A 22,042-nucleotide genomic window follows, 5' to 3' on the forward strand; every position below is an offset into this window, starting at 1 on the left:
AACCCTGGATCGGGAGCAAATTCTGTAAAGAAAATGATGATTTCACTTTGGGATATGTTAAACTTGAGAGAGCTGTGAGAAATCCAAGTGGAGGTTCAAGTAGGCCTTTGGATCTCTGGTGTCTGTGCCCTCCTTCGAGACTGAAGGCAAGTGTCACCAATCATGGCAAGTGGAATAGATACATGGTTTGTTTGTTTTTTTAATACTAGGAGACTCATCAGGAACATTGTGAGACTAAGCATAGTGTCTTATAGTTCCATTAGATGTGTTGGATGAAACTGGATTTCTTTTTTTTTTTTTTAAGGATTTTATTTATTTATTTATTTGACAGAGATAGAGACAGCCAGCGAGAGAGGGAACACAAGTAGAGGGAGTGGGAGAGGAAGAAGCAGGCTCCCAGTGGAGGAGCCTGATGTGGGACTCGATCCCATAATGCCAGGATCACGCCCTGAGCCGAAGGCAGACGCTTAACCGCTGTGCCACCCAGGCGCCCCTGAAACTGGATTTCTAAAGTGAGAACAAGACTTAGAATTCAAATGTATCTCCTTTCACTCGAAAACCACTAATGGTATTAATTAAAGCAGAATCTTTAACTTAAAACTGGGTAATTAGCTGTGATCTCAGAAATGTAAACAGAACTGTAATTCAAGAAATTGACGAATGTCCGTCCCATTTGCTAAGAATTAACTGCCAACCTCGCGTCATCCTTCTTTCCTCCTCTCTTCCGAGTTTATGGATGGCAGATCTTACTTACCTAGGTTTGTAATGAGGATCACATAGCAATTTATCATGAAACAGTGGAAACGAAATGTGTTGTGTTGCTTCTGACTCAGTCTTAACTTTTCCATTTCTGATTAAAGGCGCTGCAAATTTAAAGCCTTGTAAACTCTCTTTTATTTAGAAATTGCTACTCACAAGTGTATGAAAACTGTAAAGTTTGCAAAATGTTTTACATGGTGTTCCAAATATCATCTGTCGGAGTATGAACATGTGCTAGCTACAGCAATATGTTAAGTAAGGCAAAGAAGGAATTTTCTTTGCCTCACTTTGCAAACTCTCTGTAGACTTGTCAGGCTAGATCTACTTGAAAGAGAGGAGAGAGGAACAACTGGGATACCCTTAATCAGCACGAGCAGGGACTCTGGCTAACTGTGGCCCAGAGTGGTCTTTCTGTCTCTGCTCTGTGCCGCTGCTCACATCCGATGAAAGAGGGGACCTTGCCTGTCCTGCTGCATCCCAGCACCTAGAACAGTGTCGGCTACAGGGCAGTCAGTAACCACCTGTTGAAGAAATGACCACACAAAAATAACAACTCTTTTTTCCTCCACTTATTAATGTACTGATAGGTTCTGGGCCTTGGGTTAAGGATTTGATACATAGCATCTCAATTTCTTAAATTATTAGCCCTATTTTGTATATGAGGACATTGAGAAAACTGAGGCTCATTATGGTGAAATCACTTGCCTCTTGTAGGAGCTGGTCATAGAAGAGCCAGGACTGAAACCCAGGGTCTGTTGGACCCTGAGATCCAGACCCTATTAGCTCAAAAGCTTAAGACAGGACTTTTGGCATACACACTATTCCTGAAGTCTACAGTTTAAAAATTCAGTTTGTTTTGAAATATAATGAAGTGGCAGCATTTTTTTCCTAATCCATTTTATTAATGAACTGTAATAGGTTTTCCATTTCTCTAGTCTTTAATTTGAATGTTGGAACTGGGTTTGTGTATATCACTATAAATGTGACTGAAATTACCTTAACATTTGTACTTTGATATGATGAGTGGAAAATTGGGAATACTTTACATTACTTGACTATATTGGGAAGCCCAGCCATTAGGTGATGTACTCTTTTAATTTCTTAAGCCTCTGATTAATCTGGAAAAAGCTGGTTGAAGGTGTTCTGTGTGTGTTTGTTGCCTGTATCAGTTATTACTGTGTTTGTTCAAGTGGATTTTTATTTTCTAGTAATTTATTGTTTGCCCCTCCCTCCTGCCCAACCCAAACACCAAATAACTGATTTTCTGTTATCTCAAAAGCAGCTCGTTTTGGTAAAGGGTTCTAAAGAAGTCCAGTAAGGTCAGAAACAGCAGCAAGTGAATTTAGAAGAAACAGAAATCTTGTGTATGTTCTTTTTAAGTAGGAGATGTGGAAATGATTTTTAGCAGTAGCATGATACAGAATATTTATGTAACATTTCAGAATTACTTTGGATTTTGAGTCTTTAGTATACAATACTTTATCAGTATCCGTGTTTTCAGAAGTTCCGCATGGGGGGTGTGGGGGGCACTGCTGAGCTCAGTGCACTTGACAGTTCTTCCCAGCAAGGATCTGCTCTGTTAGGATTGTTCCTTTGCCTGCCACCTCCTTTTCTTCCCACTTATCTTGTCCTTGTTCTTGGTCTGTCGTGACCTCTGCTCTCTGTCTCCTTCATCTCTTCTGTTGAACTCTTCTTATCTTAGAACTCTCATGAGAAACTGATGGGAAAGATTTTATATCTGTTCATGATCCTGTGGTGATTGTTGAAGTCCTGGTTGGAATTCTGAGATTACATGGACATCCTTTGTTTTTGGAAAGACTCAGTGTCTTTCACATGAGTGAAAGGTTTTTGCGGGTCACTGAATAAAAAATTTTAAATCTGCCTCTGGTGTCTTACTTGAAGAATTAAAAAAAAAAACAACAACAACCAAACCCGCACTACTAAATAGATATTTAATGCCAATTTAAATGGCTGCCATTTAGAAGGGATTTCCAACCATCTGAATAATGTTGGAACAGTTTAACTTGTGGCATTATTTGGTTTGGTGAATTCTACAATGAATCCTGTAATATATAAAGATGGCATTGCATGCACCCATTCTTAATGAGATTACATTTTAATGGAAATATTTCCATCCTTCACTCCTACCCAAAGCCTGTTTTCTTCCTTTTCCAGTTCCCTGAAAGCTTTCCACCTGCCGTTTGGTTATTGCTGCCACCTCATGTCTCAAAATAAAATTGCAGTGGGATTGCTGTTCTCAAAAGATTTGCACTAGCGTGCAGTTTGTGAAAATAGCTGTTTGAGAGCAACAGTTGTTTTTCTCTGCACTCTGAAGTGATGGCCAACCATGGAGTGATTCTAAGTAGTGTATACTTCACAAGCAAAAGGTGCAACTAACAAAACAGGAAGGGATTTAAGAGTCCTAAGCCCTAGCATAGGACAGATTGCCCATGTGACCTTGGCGTGCACGCACTTTCCCCCTCATAAAACTGAACTTAATGCTCTGAAAGATCTTTTTTTTTTTTTCTGTGTGTGGTTTTGGTTATAATAACATAGCCCTTATACGTGATTCTATTTATTTCTTTGGGCTAAAGTTCTCGGTGTTGAACGTGTTTTCCTTTGGAACTATGTTAAATAGATGTTCACATTTTCATTGTGCAAGTTGGTAGTTTTGAGAGCTCTCCTTTGCTCAATTAGAAACAGATCTGAAGATTGTGTATTGTTAGTGCAGCCTTAATCAGAGTGACATTTCCCCTGCTTGCTTTGTTTTTTGTGGGCTTTCTTAGCCCAACTTTGTACTTGCAGTGCATGTTAAGATTACAAAGTCAAGTGTGCTGCTTATAGAGTTCCCAGATTTAAAAAAAAAAACAAATCTGGATTTTAAAAGATTTATAATTACACAATTCCGTTTTCTTCAGCATTTTGAAATACAGCATTAATATTTCCATTGGCTAGAAAGAAATCTGAAGACAAAATTTTCTCGATCCAGGAGAGGGAAGGCAGATGGGGTTGGCTGTGGATGATGGAATTTTTCTTCAGTCCTGAAGAATATTACAATTTGGCAAAACCTTTCCTTGAGGATTCTGCTATTTTAATCTGACTTTGTAACAAATATTTATTTGTAGCATTTTAACAGATACTTTAGTTATTTCTCTTAGTCACACTGTGAGATGTTATTCCTTTATAATTCTATTGATGGGTAAAGCAAAGTCAAGGGAACATAATGCCTCACCTTTAACTAATTTAGCCTTAACTGCTAAAAGGTCTTTTATAGAATCCACTTCTTGAACCTCTGTTGCGTAGATAACCTGTTGAATAAATTAAAAATGGATTTGGACCTGCAGTTATCAGTTATGTTTAGATATAATCCCTGTTCAGAGGGGCATGAATCGTTATTCAGTACAGTTTGCTTTGCCACTGTCCTTTGTTTCCAGATTTTCAGATAAGTTTCAAGTGATGTTGTTCAGTCCATCGTGACCAAGTTGTGCAAGTAAAATCCTGAGACTCACAGCCTCAAGTGACTGGCTTACTGCTAAATATAAAATGCTTATTGAGTTATTTCAAACTACTAATTTTGTTAGTCTATTGAAAAAGTTAGTGTTACTATTGTCAGGTTTATTTAGCACAGCTCCTTCTAAGTTTTGCAGACTGATCATAATTTCATTATTTTTTTGCTACTGAAACCTTTATTTGCTAATACTTTAGTTTTGTTAAACATTGCTACCAGATTTCTGTTTATTATCCAATTATTACTGATTTTTTTTCCCCCTGAACTGAGTACTGGGTGAAGGCATACGGTAGCTTTAATATAGTGGTAAAGAGCCTAGCCTCTGAAATCAAATTTCCAGAGGTGAAGTCCCAGCCTTACTTTGCCCTATGACCTTTGGCAAGTTATTTAACTGCAGTGAACTTTGGTTTCCTACTCTGTGGAGGGAGATTATAATAGCAACTACCTAATAGGATTGTTACGGTGAGTAAAGGTAGATAGAGAAGATTATCCATTTCTTTATTAGTTAAAATAAATTCCAAGATATTTTATGTATTTTCTTGATTCCTGAAAATGTTCCTTATTTTGGGTTTGTCTTTCTGGAGTTAGGGAAAACTGTAGGGTATCTGAGTATTAATCTTATGTCTAATTGTATATAAATATTTTCTTGGTTTCTCGATTTTCTTATAGTTCCAACCTTAGGTGAGGTAACTGAGGAGGGAAGATACGGAAAGACTAAAACATGACGTTTCAGGGTTTATGATCTGTAGGGATGGGTGGTTCATTGGAGACATTTAGTCTGACCCACTCTCTTGGCCTCCACGAGGAAGCCTTCCCCCACTTCCTCGATGAGGTCAGACTCCAGGAATAGGCCCCGTGGCACTCTGTATTTTGTGAAGAAATAATTGTTTGATTCTTTTTCTTCAGTGCCTTTCTCTTCCTACAACATAGTATATTCCATGATGCCAGAAACTGCTTTTTCTTCCTGGTGTTTCTAGTTCCTAGTGCGTGTCTTGTACACAGGTGTATGGCAGATATTTGTTGAATGATTAAACAAGCTCTCATGTTAGGAAGACACTGAGATGCATCTCAGATAGACTTATCCCAAGTCACACGCTTTCTGTTTCTAGCAGAACTCGGGTTTCTAGTCCCCTACACTATAGTAGTCTTCGCTCTTTCTACTACATTATGAAAATGTTAGTTCAGAGAGAAGATAAACAGTATCTACAGGTAACAATTACAGAGGCAGAATGTACACACACTCCAAGGGGCTATGGAAATTAAAGTGAATAAAAAGTCCCTTTGTCGGGGGTTGGCTGGTAGCTACCGGAAGGGCGTAATGAAGGAGAAGACATTTGAACTAGATAGATCTTGGGTGGAAAGGTGTGGGAAAGATCACCCCAGCCATAAACAGTATTTCATGTCTCTGTATGTGTCATTTTAGTCTTGATATTATTAATCTCATTATTGCAGTAAATCTGTAAAATAAAGTATATATCAGCCAGCTAATGATCTTGTCTTATTTCAGTGAACAATGTGGGAATGTCATATGAGTATCCTGAATACTTTTTGGACGTTCCTGACTTGGACAACGTAAGTCTTTTTTTGTATAGTACGGTAACAAAAAGAATGCATGCGAGTGTTGGCCAGGCAGTGTGGTGTAATGGTGCACACCGTGAGCACTGGAGTCCTGCTGCCCGAGGCTCACGCTCTGGCTCTTCTGCCTGTTCGCTGAGTTACCCTGGCGATGAGCCCAACCATGCTTCGTGTCCGTTCCCACGTCCATAAACTAGGCAACTTCATAGGGATGTTAGAAGGACTGAATGAGAAAACGTTTGTAACCTCATTAGTATAGTGCCCGGTTCAATAATAACTCATCGTATTTTTCTTATTTCTATTTTTATTATATCAAAATAGCTTTGCTTTCAGTATCGGGATTCTAAACATGGATTTAGAAATCATAAATATGTTAATATATAGCAATATGGTTGATTCAAGTAAACCTACCAAAATGAAAGTTATATTCTTGAGGCATGCAGAATTCTTTAATAAAAATTAGAAAAGCATATCATTCAAGGAATATGTGAATTTTAAAAAAACTTGAGAATCTCAGATTCAATAATTTCTCCTTTCGATATGAGCAGAAGGAAAATAGCATATTTATTTTAGATTTAGTGTCTTTTGCTTCCAGATTTTCCTTAATACATCTACCTTGAATTTTGCATATTAGCATGAACTATTGCTTTTGGTAGAAAAGTACTATAACACTGAGAGTAAAAAAAAATTTGCCTCTCTACTCTGACTCCTGTCATTTTCCAGTTCTCTACTCTATCTGGGGAAACATTCAGTGGTTCGCTAGATCACCTGCATATATATATCTAATGTGGTTACTTCCATGATGGTATGTCTATAAAATTACCAATATTTTCTTTTGCAGACCATCAGGAAACTGATAAATATTAATGTTCTTTCTGTTTGTAAGGTAAGCAGTTTCTTTATAAATACATCAGCCTTTTTTGGTTCGTTCTGTTTAAAAACATGTGATCAGTGTGTTCACTTCAGCCAGCTCCTGTTTCCATGTAAGTATGCGTTCTAGATGAAGGCGGTCTATTTCCTTCTGTCTTCAGGAAGTAGAAAGAGCCGAAGACCAAACAAGTGTGTAATCTTGCTTTTCCACAACTGCACCTGTGCAAACAGTGTGGCAGGCCCTGGGACCACACAAGCTAACTTAGGCTGAAGATGGATTTTTACAAAGTTTTCTTCTACACACAGTTCTTCACTGACAAATTATTGCCATCTCGTATCCCCTGTGACCATGTAAGTGGGTGAATTGACTGTTGTGGTAAAGCATTGTGTGGTAGTATGGGGCTATAAAGTAATGAGAGTGATTTTTATTAGGCACACATAAACATTATTCTGGTTTTTAGTTGGTAGGCATGTTACTTGTATGTGCCGACAACAGACGCCACGGCTAATAACGTGCTCAAAGGAAGAACAGGTTACTACCTATGTGAGCATCTGAGCACCACTTGTCCTTGTGTGTTAGCAGTCCCTAAAAGTCAGATACCGTACCTTGATTATACATCCTAGCCTAGCGGAAAATATTGCCTGAGGCAGAATTTCCATAGGCAACATCACATACTTCAAATCTGAACATACAGTAGTCCCCCTTATTCACAGGGGGTGTGTTCTGAGACTTCCACCAGATGCGGGGAACCACAGATACTACCAAGCCCTGTATTTACTATGGTTTTTCCTATACCTGTGATAGAGCTTAATTTATAAATTAGGCTCCGTAAGAGATTAACAGTAATAATAAAATAGAATAATTATAACAATATACTGTAATAAAAATTATGTGAATGTGGTCTCTCTCTCTCATAATATCTGATTGTACTGTACTCATCCTTCTTGTGATGATGTGAGATGATAAAATGCCTACGTGATGAGATGAAGTGAGAGGAAGGACACAGGCGCTGTGACCTGGTGTTAGGCTGCTACTGACCTTCTGACGATATAGGTTGGAAGGAGGATGATCTGCTTCCAGACTGCAGTTGACCTCGGTTGACTGTGGGTAACCTGAAACCTTGGGAAGTGAAACCACAGATAAGGGGGAGCTATTGTAGCGACAGAAAAGCCAAATCCATTTTCAGTAACTCTTAAAAGCTCTATTTAAGGAAATCAAAAAATATTTACCTCAAAACTATTAGAATTAACTAGATAAACGTAAATAAGCACTTCATTACTAATGTTTACTTTATGGCATGGTCTTGATCTTTTTCTCTTTTGTGAATGTTTAAAGAGAAATTCTCCTTATGTCTTCATGTCCTGAGAAATCATACCTGTTTCATGCTTGATTTCAGGTGCAAGGACCCTAAAATCTTATGCCTTGTCCAACTTTTCATGTATGGCTGTGCCTCTCCCTGGATAATATAATATATGTGTTGCTTTTCAGGTGCTTAATTAATTGAGTTTTTATGTGGTTTTGTACAATTTTAGCACTCTGTCGGTTCACATAAACCAGCTACCAGAACGAAAGCTTCATTGTGGCTGTATGCAGACCATGTAACATTTGGTAGCTCGCTACTTAAAGGCACCTCATCTGAATTGTATTGTAATATGACAAATACTTTTCTAAAAGAAAGAACCACAGTATCTTTTCCACTGTTGTTTTTAACCAGGGTTTTTACTTCCACAAGATTTAGTTTAAGTGAGGTAAACTACTAACAAGTGGATCTTTGAGTAAATTTGGAGCAAGACCCACACACAAAATGGATGCTTTTAAAACATGGTTGATGTAAATATATCTATATAGTTTTAAAGGTATTTCCCTTGGCACACCTGTATAAATGTTAACATTCTTCAATAATCTGTGTGAGGTTTCAAGTTAATTAAATAACTCTACAATTTACTAGCTGTATGACCTTGAACAAATTACTTGCCCTCTGTGCTTCAGTTTCTCATCTGTAAATTGAGGGTGTTAATCTTTTTACCTCACAGGGTTGTTTTGGGAATTGAGCAAGGTAATATGTGCAAATCACATAGAAGAGGACCCAAATCATAGTAAGGGCCCTAAAGAATGTTACTATTAAAGATTTTTAGAAAAACGTGAGTTTATTTTTTAGCAAGCAAAGTTTTTTGATCAAAATTAACATTCTGGTCTATAATTTGTATGTTTTGTGGTTTTGCCTTTTGAAATGACTGCTGTGTACTATTGTTTTGATAATCTTTTCTAGTACATCTGGCCAAATACCTAAAAATAATGAGTGTTAAAGCTATGTGCATGTATTTCATAATATATTTTCATGAGTTAATGATGAAAAATATGTTTAAGTGTTTAAATTTGATTTTATAGAAGTGTTAATATTAGCTACAGATTTAGTCTTCTGATAATTAACTCCTCTGTCAGATAAACTGTATCAGGTGTTTACTCTAGATACGTTAGTATTTTCTCCAGTAACATCCTGCTTGTCAGTACTCACATGTTTGTGTACCTTTATGATATAAAACCCTGGCTTCCTCTCTCTCCCCAAACATGCGTTTCTGGCTGGCAGTCTACAGAATACTAATGATAAAAGGCCAGGGTCTTGACCTTGACCTGTAAGAACCGGTCAGCTTGCTGTGCTCCATGGCTACACACAGCATCCTCTAGGCAGCACCTGAGCACAGAGCAGGGTGTGCAGGTGGTGATCACCTCATGTCCCTGCTTGAAGATGAGTAGTGCCAGGGGGCATTGTGGATAAAGCAGTACAGATCCAACAGCACTCTACAGTACCCTTTGGGTTCTTGAAAACAACAGTGAGATAATAATGAGGCACTAGTCCTTAAGATCTTGACAGATCGCAAAATACTTCTCCCACTTCTTCGTTCTTCCTCTTCCACTTTCTCTTTTCATGTTGGTGTATGTATTTGTTCCCATGAAATGAGTTGTGGGGGGGGGGAGTCATGCTGACTTATTAAACATGTCCTATCATATATTGTGAACCGTATTGGTGGGAAGTGTCAGCGCCAGGAGAACTGGATATATAGGCTTCATGTTTTTGTATGTAAGCCTGATTTTGCAAATCAAGTCCCATTTACAAAGCACTAAGGGAGTTTCCTATTTAAAACACTTATACATCGGGGCGCCTGGGTGGCTCAGTCGTTGGGCGTCTGCCTTCGGCCCAGGGCATGATCCTGGCGTTCTGGGATCGAGCCCCACATCAGGCTCCTCCGCTGGGAGCCTGCTTCTTCCTCTCCCACTCCCCCTGCTTGTGTTTGCTCTCTCGCTGTCGAATGAATAAATAAAATCTTTTTAAAAAATAAAAAATTAAACACTTATACATCAAGCTGAATAATCATCCTTTAATTTATCTTTAGTGTAAACATGAATTTTCCTGTACCTTTGTGATGTACACTTTTAGTGGAAAAACAGTTCAAAACTCTTGCTTGATTCATCATGGAACTAAGAACATCTGGAGGACAGCCAAGTGGTCTTTGTTGGGCTGTAGACAGGATCCATGGCATTGGCATCTCAGTCGCACAGCTGACTAGTGAGTGTTCAGGGGTTAGAATGTTTGACTCGAGCAGCAGGAGGCAAGGGGTGTGCGGTGGATGGCCAACTGGTGGCCAGAAAGGTGAGGGAGGACACACGTTGTGTAAGAGCTTGGGTGCCGGGCTCAGGAGGATAGAGGGCCCTAGGAAGCTTTAGAGCAGAAATAAGGTGTGATCTGATGTACATTTTAGAAAGGGGGGGTCTAGTGGCAGAGTGACATGGTGTATGTGTTTTGTGGTCTCTGTTTATTCTCGTTGTACTGAAAAAAGGGCATTCACCTTGATGAGGTTTTCTGCGTGAGCCTCCCAGGTTTAGTGTCCTTCGGCGACGCTGCAATGTGCCCTCTGGTGTATTTTGATGAATTGTGCTTCAGTTGACTGTGTTATGTTGCAAGGGCCGGGGCTCCATTTTCTGTAGAAGTGTAACTTCTATTGGGAGCCCTGGGGTAACTTAAAAGAAGATGAAAATTGGTCTGGTTCTAGAATCTTAGAAGATTTTATGGTGACCGGACATCAGGAGAACTAGGGCATGGGTATCTGCTGCCTAGTGTCATAACGCACGTATTGAAAAAGGTTTATACAAGAAAGAAAGCAGCCTCTTCTCATCATCAGTGCTGGCCCAAGTTTATCTCCTTACCACACCATGCAATAGGAGCCGGCTGGCTGAGAAGCATGCCAGGAAAGATCAGAGAAGTCAGTGCACCCTTGTGACCTTGGGCTTGTTACCCTAAAATGGAGATGTTTGCTGGGTAAGATCGCAGCATCTTGTTGGAGGTCCTGTGCCTCTTTCCGAGCATTGAATGACCTGGATCCTTCCAGTCCGGAATTATGGCTTGGTCCTTGTGCTCCTGTATTAGGAGGTCAGATGATTATAAAAAGTCACATAAGTTCTACGTTCCAGCAGAGAAATAATAAAAGTGAAATACCCTGACCAGAGAAATTTCGGGTCGTCGCCAGATGAAGTGGTAGTGAGTGGTCCAGAAGAATATTGGGGAAGAAATATTAACCAGAATAGTTTTGACTGTAGACCCTTGATGTGTCATCATAGAGTCCAGCTCAGCTCTCCCAGCCCTTGTCTGAGACCTGCTTAAGGAGGCTTTCCCTTTACCAGACATAAAGCTGTTAGTCAAAGTAACCCCAGGGGTATTTAGAAGCCTTGTTGCTTGTTGCTTGCCTTACAGTTTTGCTCTCAAATCCTTCAGGGGTAAATTTTGTCTTGTTCTTGTGCTCTGCTGAGCAGTTAAGCACCAAGGTGAGAAGAGCGGTGGTGTGGAAGTTCTATATAGTTGACCAATACGGCAGGTGGATCTCCTTCAACTGGAAGAGAGGTCTTCCTAGCCAGGGCTTTTTTTCTTATGATTTCAGATGCTCTGTGACTAAAATCTAAGGTAAGTCTTATTTCTCCTCAAGAACAGTGACCTTCAGACCAGAAATGGTGGCATTTAGAGATAATTAAGACTCCAAATATTGACTCAGACTCTTCTAAAATAGCTGTGGTTTTATGCCTGGAGTGCTTTCCATCTCAGAATACTGAGAGTTTGCAAAGGAAATGGTTGTACGACTATTGATTACTATGGGAGAATCGTGGGAAATGGAAGAAGTCCCACAACTCCAGAGGCAAGTCTGGTTTCAAACAGCAGGACACTAAGCTCCACACCAATTCAAAGACAAGTTCTAAAAGTGATCTTGCTTGCACTGTTTGTTTAGGATTTGAGATTACTTGTTTTAACATCCGCCAAATTCGGAGTTGCCTTCCTCCTCTAGGCCTGATGGTTCTTAGATTCCCTTCATGACGGTTTTAGGACCTCAAGGTACTATAGACTCTTCACTCCTTTTCAGATGAACACTACCCAAGCAATATTAACCTAAACTACCTGTAGTTCTTACTTAAGGGTTGGAAAACCATTTCTTCTGATGGTACTGGATCCTGAAGCTGCCACTGGTATTGGTGAAAAAGGTGGATGATTAGTGGCTCTGCCTATACCGGAATCCCTTAGGAAATACGCAGACTACCATTCTGACAAATGGAGAGGACATTCCAGCCTTCTTTATTACCTCTCTTAGAGCAGGGAAGGAAGTGGGTGGGGGTGTGACCCAAGGTAAACTTTATTGACAACCTCCACTTATAGTGAAGGACACTGAGTTTTATTTGTTTTATTTGGGGTTGGGGAGGAGTCTTAAACAGGGGATCAGAATTTAGATATTCTGAATATCTTGAATATCTTCATCAGATATTCAACCAAAGGGGGAACTTGTCTCCCTTCAGTCCAGTCTCCGTCCCCCTACCAAAGTGTTATTTTACATTACGTCATATCGCTTTCCTGGGAGATCCTTCAGTGACTTCTTGCCCTCAAGTCCCGACTCCTTGATGTGACCTATAGCGAAGGACCTACGTGATGTGGCTGTTGCCCGCCTCACCAGTTTCCCCTCAGGTCTGTGTCCCTCTGCTTCTCTGTGTTCAGGTCACAGCGCCTTCACCGTCTTGAACATCCTGTTCCCTCAGGCAGTTCCCTCTCCATGGAAGCTCCCTTGTCTCCCACTTCACTCGTGCTACGCATCCTTCAGTTCTCAACTAATAGTGTTTTTGTCCTTGGGGGCCGGTGGGGAGCCTTCCAGAGTCGGCCAGGTCTCTCAGCCACGGAAGTTTCGTCACACATGGCACGTCTTTCCTTCACTCACAGTTCATTTTCAGTTTAGTGTCTCTCTATAGATTGTAAGCCCCGGGAGTGCTGGTCCCGTGTTCTTTTTGTTCTCTGCCGTTCCCTAGCCCTGGGCCTCACCTATGGCAGGTATAGAGCAAATGATTTTGTTCTTGTTTTGTTTTTATATTTTATTTATTTATTCATGAAAAACAGAGAGAAAGAGGCAGAGGCAGAGGGAGAAGCAGGCTCCCCATGGAACAGGGAGCCCAATGCAGGGCTGGATCCCAGGACCCTGGGATCACAACCTGAGCCGAAGTTAGACACTTAACCGACTGAGCCACCTGGGCGCCCCCAACAAATGCTTTTGAATAAATAAATGAGTGGATTAAAAAATTGAAAATCCTCTTTCTTTGGGAATAAGGAACCCACTTACTGCATGTTGCCCTAAAAGGCTGAACTTAGATCATCATTGATATTTACACTCAAGTAAATTGTGAGAACTTTGTAATCTTTGAATCTGCCAGAAGTGGAACGGACCAAAGGTGAGTTCCCTTTCTGATTCTAGGCCAGAGGTTGCAAGCAATAGTCTGGGTTGCATGCGCCCTACCAACTTATTTCAGTTGGTTCAGGCAGTGTTTTCAGAATGGGGACGTTCCACACCCAATGTCTAGCTTCTCCTCGGGAAGATTTGGAAATGAGGTAACGCAGACCTGAGCTGCTGCCTGCCAGTAAGCGGGCAGGGTGGAGGAGCAAGCAGGTGAGTCCGCTGAGTAATGAGGCCTGCCCTGTCCAGGTCACCACGGCCCCCACTCGCCCCTGCTGTCTGGCACGCTGCGCTCGTTTATGGCACCTCCTGGTCCTGTCAGGCATTGGAGTCTGCGTTCCCCTGTGCAGCTAACTCCAGGTATTCAGTGTACTCAAACTGAATAACTGCTTGGTGGAGCTGAAGGATTAGAATGGTTTTAACTGCATCAGTCTCTCCCATCCCTATGATTATCTGAAATCAAAGCACTTGGAGTGCTTTGCATGGTTTCGAAAAGCTATTTTTTTCCTGCTCCCACCACTACGTATTCATTGTATGTGGCTCAGCCAGAAGGATGTAATGCTATGCCTGGCCCATGGCATAGATAGTAAATGTTCGGATGGATGAAAAGCCCAGGAGAAGCATTGGTTTCCTTTTTCTTACCTGCATTTGCCTTTGACATGTGACATGATACCAGTAGAGGGAGCCCTCTAATAATTTGGAAATCCATAAGAAGAATCTCTGTTCATCCTTCTAATTGTATTTAATTTAGGAATTATGCTAAGAATGTATTCCTCCACGCTGCCCCAAGAATTGAAGTTAACAACACTGGGAAGTCAGTAAATTGTGGGAAGGGAGAGTATGATCTTTAGCCCTGACCCCCACCTGGGGCTTTTCTAGATGAAGACGTTCCAAGTTAGTCTCTAGGGTCTCTTAATCCCTTTTGAAAGCCGCTATTATTATGCTCCTAAAAATTTCCAAAGAATTGGGTACATTTAGCCCTTAGGGTTTCATAGTAACAGGGCTGCTTCAGGCATAACTACAAAATGATGGGTTTGCCAGACTGCACGACAGCCACTCTTTGCATAGCCTTCATCTGTGAGAAACGAGTGAGCGGTTGTAGATTGGTTCTAAGGTTCTTCCCAGCTCAAAGCAAAGCTAGTGTATAGGAGAAATGCCTTATATATAGGTGAAAATGTAAAAATCTCTTCGAGAACTTTAGAAATTATTTTCTCCTCCTAAAATCTGTTACTTTTTGAGAAGTCAGCTTATTTGGGGAAAATTTAAGTAATGGAAACTCTTAGCATATCATAATATGCTCAACTTGGAAAAGCGTTGTCTGGTGGTATATGTGTTTTTAATTTTTGTTTAGAGTTATAGATTACCGCTTTAGATTCATTATTATCCATTGGCATGCAGCCCTTTCTGTTCTGGAAAGTTCTTTTATTTTTTTTTAGTTTAATTATTTTAATATATATCAAAACAATTTATTATGAAAGGAAAACTTTGATATTTTATGGTGTGGGGTTGAATTTCAGATTAAGTAATATGGGGGGGGGGGCAGGCAATGGTAAGGAGGGCTCTTAACGTCCACAAACTTAAAAACATTATTAAAGAGGAAAATGAAATAATACCTGGAGATCTCAAAGCACTCGAAAATTTTTACCTAATTAAGCTTTTTACTCCCCATGCAGTAAATATTCCTTTAGCCATACAGGTGACATTCTAAGAATTTCTAATGAAGTTGTATTCTCAGTACCACAGAGCTCAAATTGCAGTTTCTAAAGGAAATGTGTGGTGTGCCATTCCAGCATGACTTTCAATGAGTCACCCTGTAATTTCTCTCACACAGGCATGGTGTAACATCATTGTTATTTTATGTGATTCTTTTCACTATCAGACTATGATTTTTTAAAATTATTGTTAATGATTCCAATTGAAAAGTTGTTGAAGGCATTTGTATCTACTTCCTTCTGCTTTGTATGAGTTCATGTTTGAGTTGTTTGAATTCGGATCCTGTTTACTCCACTCAGGTTTCTCTGGGTTAGAAGGCAGGGCAGATGTGGACAAAGTGGTGATTCATGATGACCTAATTATTTATATGGAGAGCCTGGATTCTTAGGGCTTTGCCCAGATTCTAGGGTTAAGTTGTTTCACTGTAAATTCTGTTTATATGTAATGGTGATGTAGGTGAAAATATTTGTTTCCTTATTTTACTAAGTTACCTTGAATTTTAATCTTTCCATTTGGGTTTTGGTTGTCTTCTTGAGCATAATACAGTACTGTTTTCTTTGTCCTATTCTTTACAGAAAGTGACCAAATGCCAGAGGTTACACGATACAAAAATAATTTGCTTATAAAAATAAATCAGTTGCATGTAAAACAATTTGTATAATTTGTTTTATTTGCTTGTACAAGTTTTCATAATAAACTAAAATGCAGGGAAACCTAAATTGGCTTTTGGGTATAAAATAAAATTCCTTCTATGAGCTCTTGATTACTGATATCAGAGAAATGAAAGAGTAAAAAAATTTATTCATGTTAATTTCTTTCAGAAATAACATTATATATGGGGGCTTTTCTAATTACAAAACCAGTGCAAATAATTGCCAAAAAACGGGAGAAATATTTAAGAATACTAAGATGGTTACATTTTAGTATAATATTTTCAGAGATTTTTTTTTTAGGCCAGCCAATGTATTTTTAAGTCAGGTATCTCAGCTAAATGATCTAATAATACTGATCTGGTTTTTTTATGAGCTAAACCAGCCTCTTGTTTATATCCCAGCCAGAATATATGCAGCTGTGGTAATAAATACCAGTAAATATTTCACTCTCAAAACTGAATATGTGGTATCCCCAGAACAAATTCTAAATTGAGCTGTCATTGCTAAAGACTTTCATTTATTTTTGTATATTCGTATACACTATGGCCAGCTTGTATACAAAGTGATGCAATATATAGGTGCAATATAATATATGTTGACCTTTTTCCCTTTGATTTTAGACTTCTGGGCCTTTTTGTGGTGAAGATTGATGAAACTGTCACTAAAAATATATGTAAATAGGAAATATTTGTTTTTTTCTGGAAAGATTTGAAGTTCTCATTGTTGGAGAGAGACTACTGCAGCAACTTTTATCACTTTTTAGGAAAGAATTAGATTTAGAGTGTTTTCTGTACACTTTTGGAAACAACTTCAACACGGAAGAAAACAAGCCTAGAAATCATGTTTACTGCTACTTTTCTAATATTCTTAACCACTGAACTTACAAGTTATGGTAACCTTATTTTAGCAGTATCTTAAGAGGAACAAAAAATTTCCTGGTACAATTATCACCTGCAGATGGCCTAAAATTAGCATATTGAGTTAACTCCAGAAACAGCTTGTCAGCTGTGAAATGGAGTTCAGATAGAGAGTGAGATTTCACAGAAACGCTTGGTATATGGTATAAATAACCAGATATCAAGATACCAATCGATGCATACAAAGTAAAATGAGACTACTAATAGCTTAGTTAAAATATCCTATGTAAAACTTGATGTCAAAGAGAATTTAATTTGATGTGAACATAGTGAAGCCTCTCTGCTTATGCAGAGAATTTTTTTTTTTGCTTATGCAGAGAATTTTAAGAATTATTTGTATAATATATATACAAACAAAGAAGGCTTGAAGTCGAATTTATGATGAATTATAATCTGATTAGGAGAAAAAAGAATTTAAGTATAGACGAAGGCGTTAATCAGGTTTATAAAAGCATGCAGATTTCAAGTTAACTTTTCTCAGGCTTTTCAGTGTTGTTATTTGACAGGTCAAAAAAGATGTTCCATTCTGTGGCAAGGAGAAATAGTTTAGAGCCAGAATTTAAGAGGAGAAGCCAATGAACAGTGCAAAGGAATTTAAATTTTTCATGAGAGGACTTGATGGATTCTTTGGTCATTGGGCATCCGACAAGTAATTCTGGCCCTTTAATAGCTAGGCATCAAAAACACTGCTTCCTCCTCTTTATGTTAAGTTACTTAAACTTCTTGAGTTTTTTTTTTTTTAAGATTATTTATTTATTTAAGAGAGTGAAAGTGAGTGATGAGCAGAGGGAAAGGGACAAGCAGACTCTGCGCTGAGTGTGGAGCCCAGTGTGGGCCTCAATCCCACAAGCATGAGATCATGACCTGAGCCAAAATCAAGAGTCTTGAGGTTCAACTGACTGAGCCATCCAGGTGCCCCTAAACTACTTGAGTTTAAATTCACATGTATAAAGGATCCATTTGGTGCTTGCTTCGGGAACACGTATACTAAAATTGGAATGATACAGAGCTTAGCATGGCCCATATGCAAAGATGGCCCAGAAATTCATGCAGCGTTCCATAATTTTGATGTTAACTTACTGTGGTAATCCTTTCGCAGTATATACATATATCAAATTATTATGCTCTACAGCTTAAATTAATACACTGTTATATGTCAGTGTATCTTACTGAAACTGGGAGGGGAAGGATATATTTTGAACATGTCCATACATCGAAGACCATCCAGAAAATATTTAACATTTAGCTATTCATATAGTTTTATAAGTAAGATTCTGTCTTATGCGGTTTTATTTTGTCTCCGAACATGGATAATTTTTTGCCATTCAGAAAGGGAACATTTAATGTATGATGTGCATACAGTGTAGGGGAAAAAATAGCTCCCATGCATGCATTTATATCTCTTCAATATCCCAGCTAAAGTGGTAGTTCTTATGGTATTATATTTAGGAGTGTAAATTTATGTCTTGGGAAAAAATCTGAATTGAACTTTACAACTCTGCACAACCACTTGTTAATAGTCATATAGTTCTGAGATCCCTGGTCAGAATAAAAGAATCCATCAACAGATTTTTGTAGACTTCCCTGAGAGTTTTCCAGGTTGATTGCTGCCTACAAATCCCATCCTTTGTCTCCTTAAGTGTAGAAGGGCCAGACAGTCAGTGGCTACCCCAGTGAACTGAAGAGTTAGCTACTCTTCAGTTAGCAAGTTTCGTTTCCTGTTATAGATGCATGAACATGTGTACACACACACACACACACACACACACACACACACATCCCTGCCCTTGGGCGAAAACATGTTTATTATCAGTCTTCTTACCCTGTTTCTGGTGGTCTCAGGACTTGGAGGACTGAATGATCGCTTCTCTCCATGGAATGCCTGGGGACCTCTTACATTAGCTAACCATTATGGTCCCCTGAGGAAATGTGCTAAGTAAAAAATGTTCTCAGATTTTGCTAGGAATGCATATAATATATCCTTACAATAAAATACTCTACAACGGTTAATAGGCCTGCAGTACGTCTTTTGGTGCTCACATGGGGAACTGTCCACAATGTAGTATGATACACAGATTGCATGACATATATAACAGGATGCACATGAATTTCTTTATAAGCTCCGTTCAACAAAAGGTTTCTTTAAAGGCATCAGTTCTATGGCATACATTGTCATTTCTTGCAGCTGTTTGCCTTTTTGTATTCTATTCTACTAGAATATTTTTTCTGCCTGATGAATTCCTATTTATTCTTTCAGAACTTAACTGAAATATAATCTGTGATGCTCTGGACCTGATTCCCCAGACATAACTATGTCTCTCCGAAGCATTAGTGCCCTCTGTTCTTACCTCTGTGGTACTACTCATAGTACATCTTGTGTACACATCTGTTCTCTGGCTAGGTAGTGAGCTCCTATCAGCTAGCCCAGGTTTGAGTACATAACATGGCCTCGACTAAGCAGAAGAATGCCTCTTAATTACTTCACGTTGCTTGGGCCATAAGTTGATATGCATAGAACATTTTGAGAGCTCTTTTTTCTCCTGGGTTTGATAAAGTAACATCCACTGTATTTTGTGATTCCAGTTCTTGAACTCATTTTTATGAATTTTAAGATTTTTTTCAACACTTCATTCAGGGGCGCCTGGGTGGCTCAGTTGTTTAAGCATCTGCCTTCAGCTCAGGTCACGATCCTGGGATCCTGGGATGGAGCCCCGACTCAGGCTCCCTGCTCAGCAGGGAGTCTGCTTTTCCCTTTGCCTCTCCCCCTGCCTGTGCTCCCTTTCTCTCTCTCAAATAAATAAATATATAAAATCTTAAAAAATTTTAAAAATAATAAAAACTTCTTTGACGAATAATCTATAAACCATAAAATTCATCCACTTTAAGTGTATAATTAAATGGTAAATAATTCACAGAGTTGTGCAATTGTCTCTAAATCCAGTTTTAGAACAATTCCATTACCCCAAGAGCATCCCAACTGAGGTATTTTTCAGTATTGATGGAACTATCCAGAAACTTCTGTTGTGGGTTGAACTTTATGACCTCAAACTCTGCCATCGTTTTTGGCTCTAAACCGTGTCAGACACAACATGCTTACAGGAGACCTACATACGTAGTGGTGCCACATCCTAAAAGAATAGTGTGTGCTGGCAGTAAGGGACACCAGTTTCTCTTCAGAGGCTTGCTGTGTGACGAGCTCTGTGCTGGGTCCATTATATACATCACCTCATTTGAGATTCAGAATAACCTGTAATGTAAATGCCTTCTTTATTTAATCCATATGTACTCTGCAGAAAAGGAAGTAATTCGAGGTCACACCTCTAGCAAGTGGGAGGGCTGGGATTTGAACTTGGACCTGACTGTGTCAACCACACTTGCCTGAACATTCAGTGGCTCTATATTGAGCAATTACTGTGTGCTCCCATGAAAAGGCACATCTTAGGAAACGTGTAAGCAAGTTTGAAGAGTTACTTAATCTGAAAAGGGCGGAGGTAACTACAGTGTTGAAAGGATCAGCTCTGAAATCAGCTTTTTCTCTGACTTAGCTCCATCCAGTTTGGTTTGAGGCCCTGTGGGCATATCCTGAATCGGGTCAACAAACCTAGAAAAGAGAAGAAACAGGAACACGTTGTAAAAACTATAAAATACCGAGGCCACTTGGGTTATCAGCATAATTTCTGATTGAGTTTGCTTTGGGGGTTATTTCATCTTTAAGTCTTAAAATGTTACCATCGCTCAGTTTTCATCAACACAGATGGTCAATTTTATTAGTGAGAGTAGTGGTTTGGCTGCTGTAACAGAGACTTACCAGTGGCTTAAATAAAATAGAAATTTATTTTCCTCTCGGATAAAAAGCTGGGTAGGTAATCAGGGTTTGGCATAGTAGTTCCCCAGTCATGAGGGATCTTGCCTCTTTATCTCGTTGCTCTGCCCCCATTATCACACAGCTCTTATCTTGGGGTTTAAGTGGGTTGTTTTAGCTCCTTCCACCACATCTATCCAGACATCAGGAGGAGGAATGTGTCAGGAGGAGGACATGTGTTTTTCTCTCCTTTAAGGCCATGACCAAGAAGTTGCACGTGTAACTTCCAGTCACATCTTGTGCTATAGAATGTAGTCAGAGAGCACATGCCCCTCATTCTGTGAAAATGACTTTAATATGAAAAACATAGACTTGTATGTAAGGAGAGAGATATGGAACGCTTTAAGCCAAACTAGATTTTTCATGATTTTTTTTTTTTTTTTTTTTTTTTTTTTTTTTTTTATAATCTGGGCCAGAAGATTCGGCCCAATCCAGAAACTTCTGTTGACATAATTACCCTAGGCTTTGAGGACACTTCCTTGTATGTTTCAAAGTTGGCAGTATGTCAGTCTATCTTTCACGATGCAGTCAGTTTGAGCTTGTTTTTCCTGGAAAAGTATATGCAGCAGCTCCTGGCTTGACATCTGGGTTGGGAGCACTGCATAGCAAATTTTACCTTGGTAAAGCTGAATACGTTTTCTTTCTTCAAAATATTTCTAGGAAAAAAATTTATTTTCTCATCAGAGTACTGTTTTCATTAAGACATTGTAGTATTCAAGATAAAACACTTAAAATTCCTGTGTTTGGCACACATGCCAACTTTTCTGTGACAAAGCAGCATTTGCTTCTTAGAAAATTGATCATACATGCAAAGCAAGAATTCATTTTCTAACCTCAGTACTTAACTATGAAGTGGCCTTGAGGAATCCAGTGGATGTCTTAACTTTTCTTAGTTAATAATATCTTAAAACAGAGTTTAGAAGTAGCCTCTCTCATCATATTATATGTACTTTTTAAAAGATTTTGTTTATTTATTTGAGATAGTGAGAGAGCAGGAATGCGTGAGCAGAGGGAAAGGGAGAAGCAGACTCCCCACTGAGCAGGGAGCCTGACATGGGGCTCAATCTCAGGACCCTGAGATCATGACCTGAGCCGAAGGCAGACACTTAACCCACTGAGCCACCCAGATGCCCCGTATTATATGTATTTAATCAACAATTACAGGGCCCTTTGAAAATTCAGGTGCCACTTTTCTTTGTTGTTGGTTTCAAGAGATCACAGGTAACCTTAACTTTCTTTAAGGTTGAGTTTTACAGCTAGCTAGACCAACAAGGGGAACGAAATGTGAAGGTACACTTAACATTTGCCAACCTGTCACTTTAGGGCATTCTTCTAAAGGCTTTTTTGATAGGGAAAGATCTTTTGAGCACTTAAGATTAGAAATCTTAATCTTGGTTCGCAGATATTTCTTTTGATAACGTATGTCCTTTTC

At 39.2% G+C, this 22,042-nt stretch overlaps 1 protein-coding gene and 1 non-coding gene across 2 annotated transcripts in view; both read left to right on the forward strand.

Annotated features, from left to right (window-relative positions):
- HSD17B12 (hydroxysteroid 17-beta dehydrogenase 12) overlaps positions 1–22,042 on the forward strand; it is a 152,888-nt gene that overhangs the window by 106,449 nt on the left and 24,397 nt on the right. The window contains exons 5-6 of the mRNA XM_008701060.2: positions 5,775–5,839; positions 6,684–6,728. Coding sequence (XP_008699282.1) covers positions 5,775–5,839; positions 6,684–6,728 — 110 coding nt within the window. The remainder of the gene's footprint in view (positions 1–5,774; positions 5,840–6,683; positions 6,729–22,042) is intronic.
- Positions 17,712–17,815, forward strand: LOC121104850. Its single transcript, XR_005837225.1, has one exon. It is a non-coding gene; the product is annotated as a U6 spliceosomal RNA (small nuclear RNA).

Source organism: Ursus maritimus, unplaced genomic scaffold, assembly GCF_017311325.1.
Source record: "Ursus maritimus isolate PB19 unplaced genomic scaffold, ASM1731132v1 scaffold_23, whole genome shotgun sequence".
In the NCBI taxonomy this organism is placed as follows: domain Eukaryota; kingdom Metazoa; phylum Chordata; class Mammalia; order Carnivora; family Ursidae; genus Ursus; species Ursus maritimus.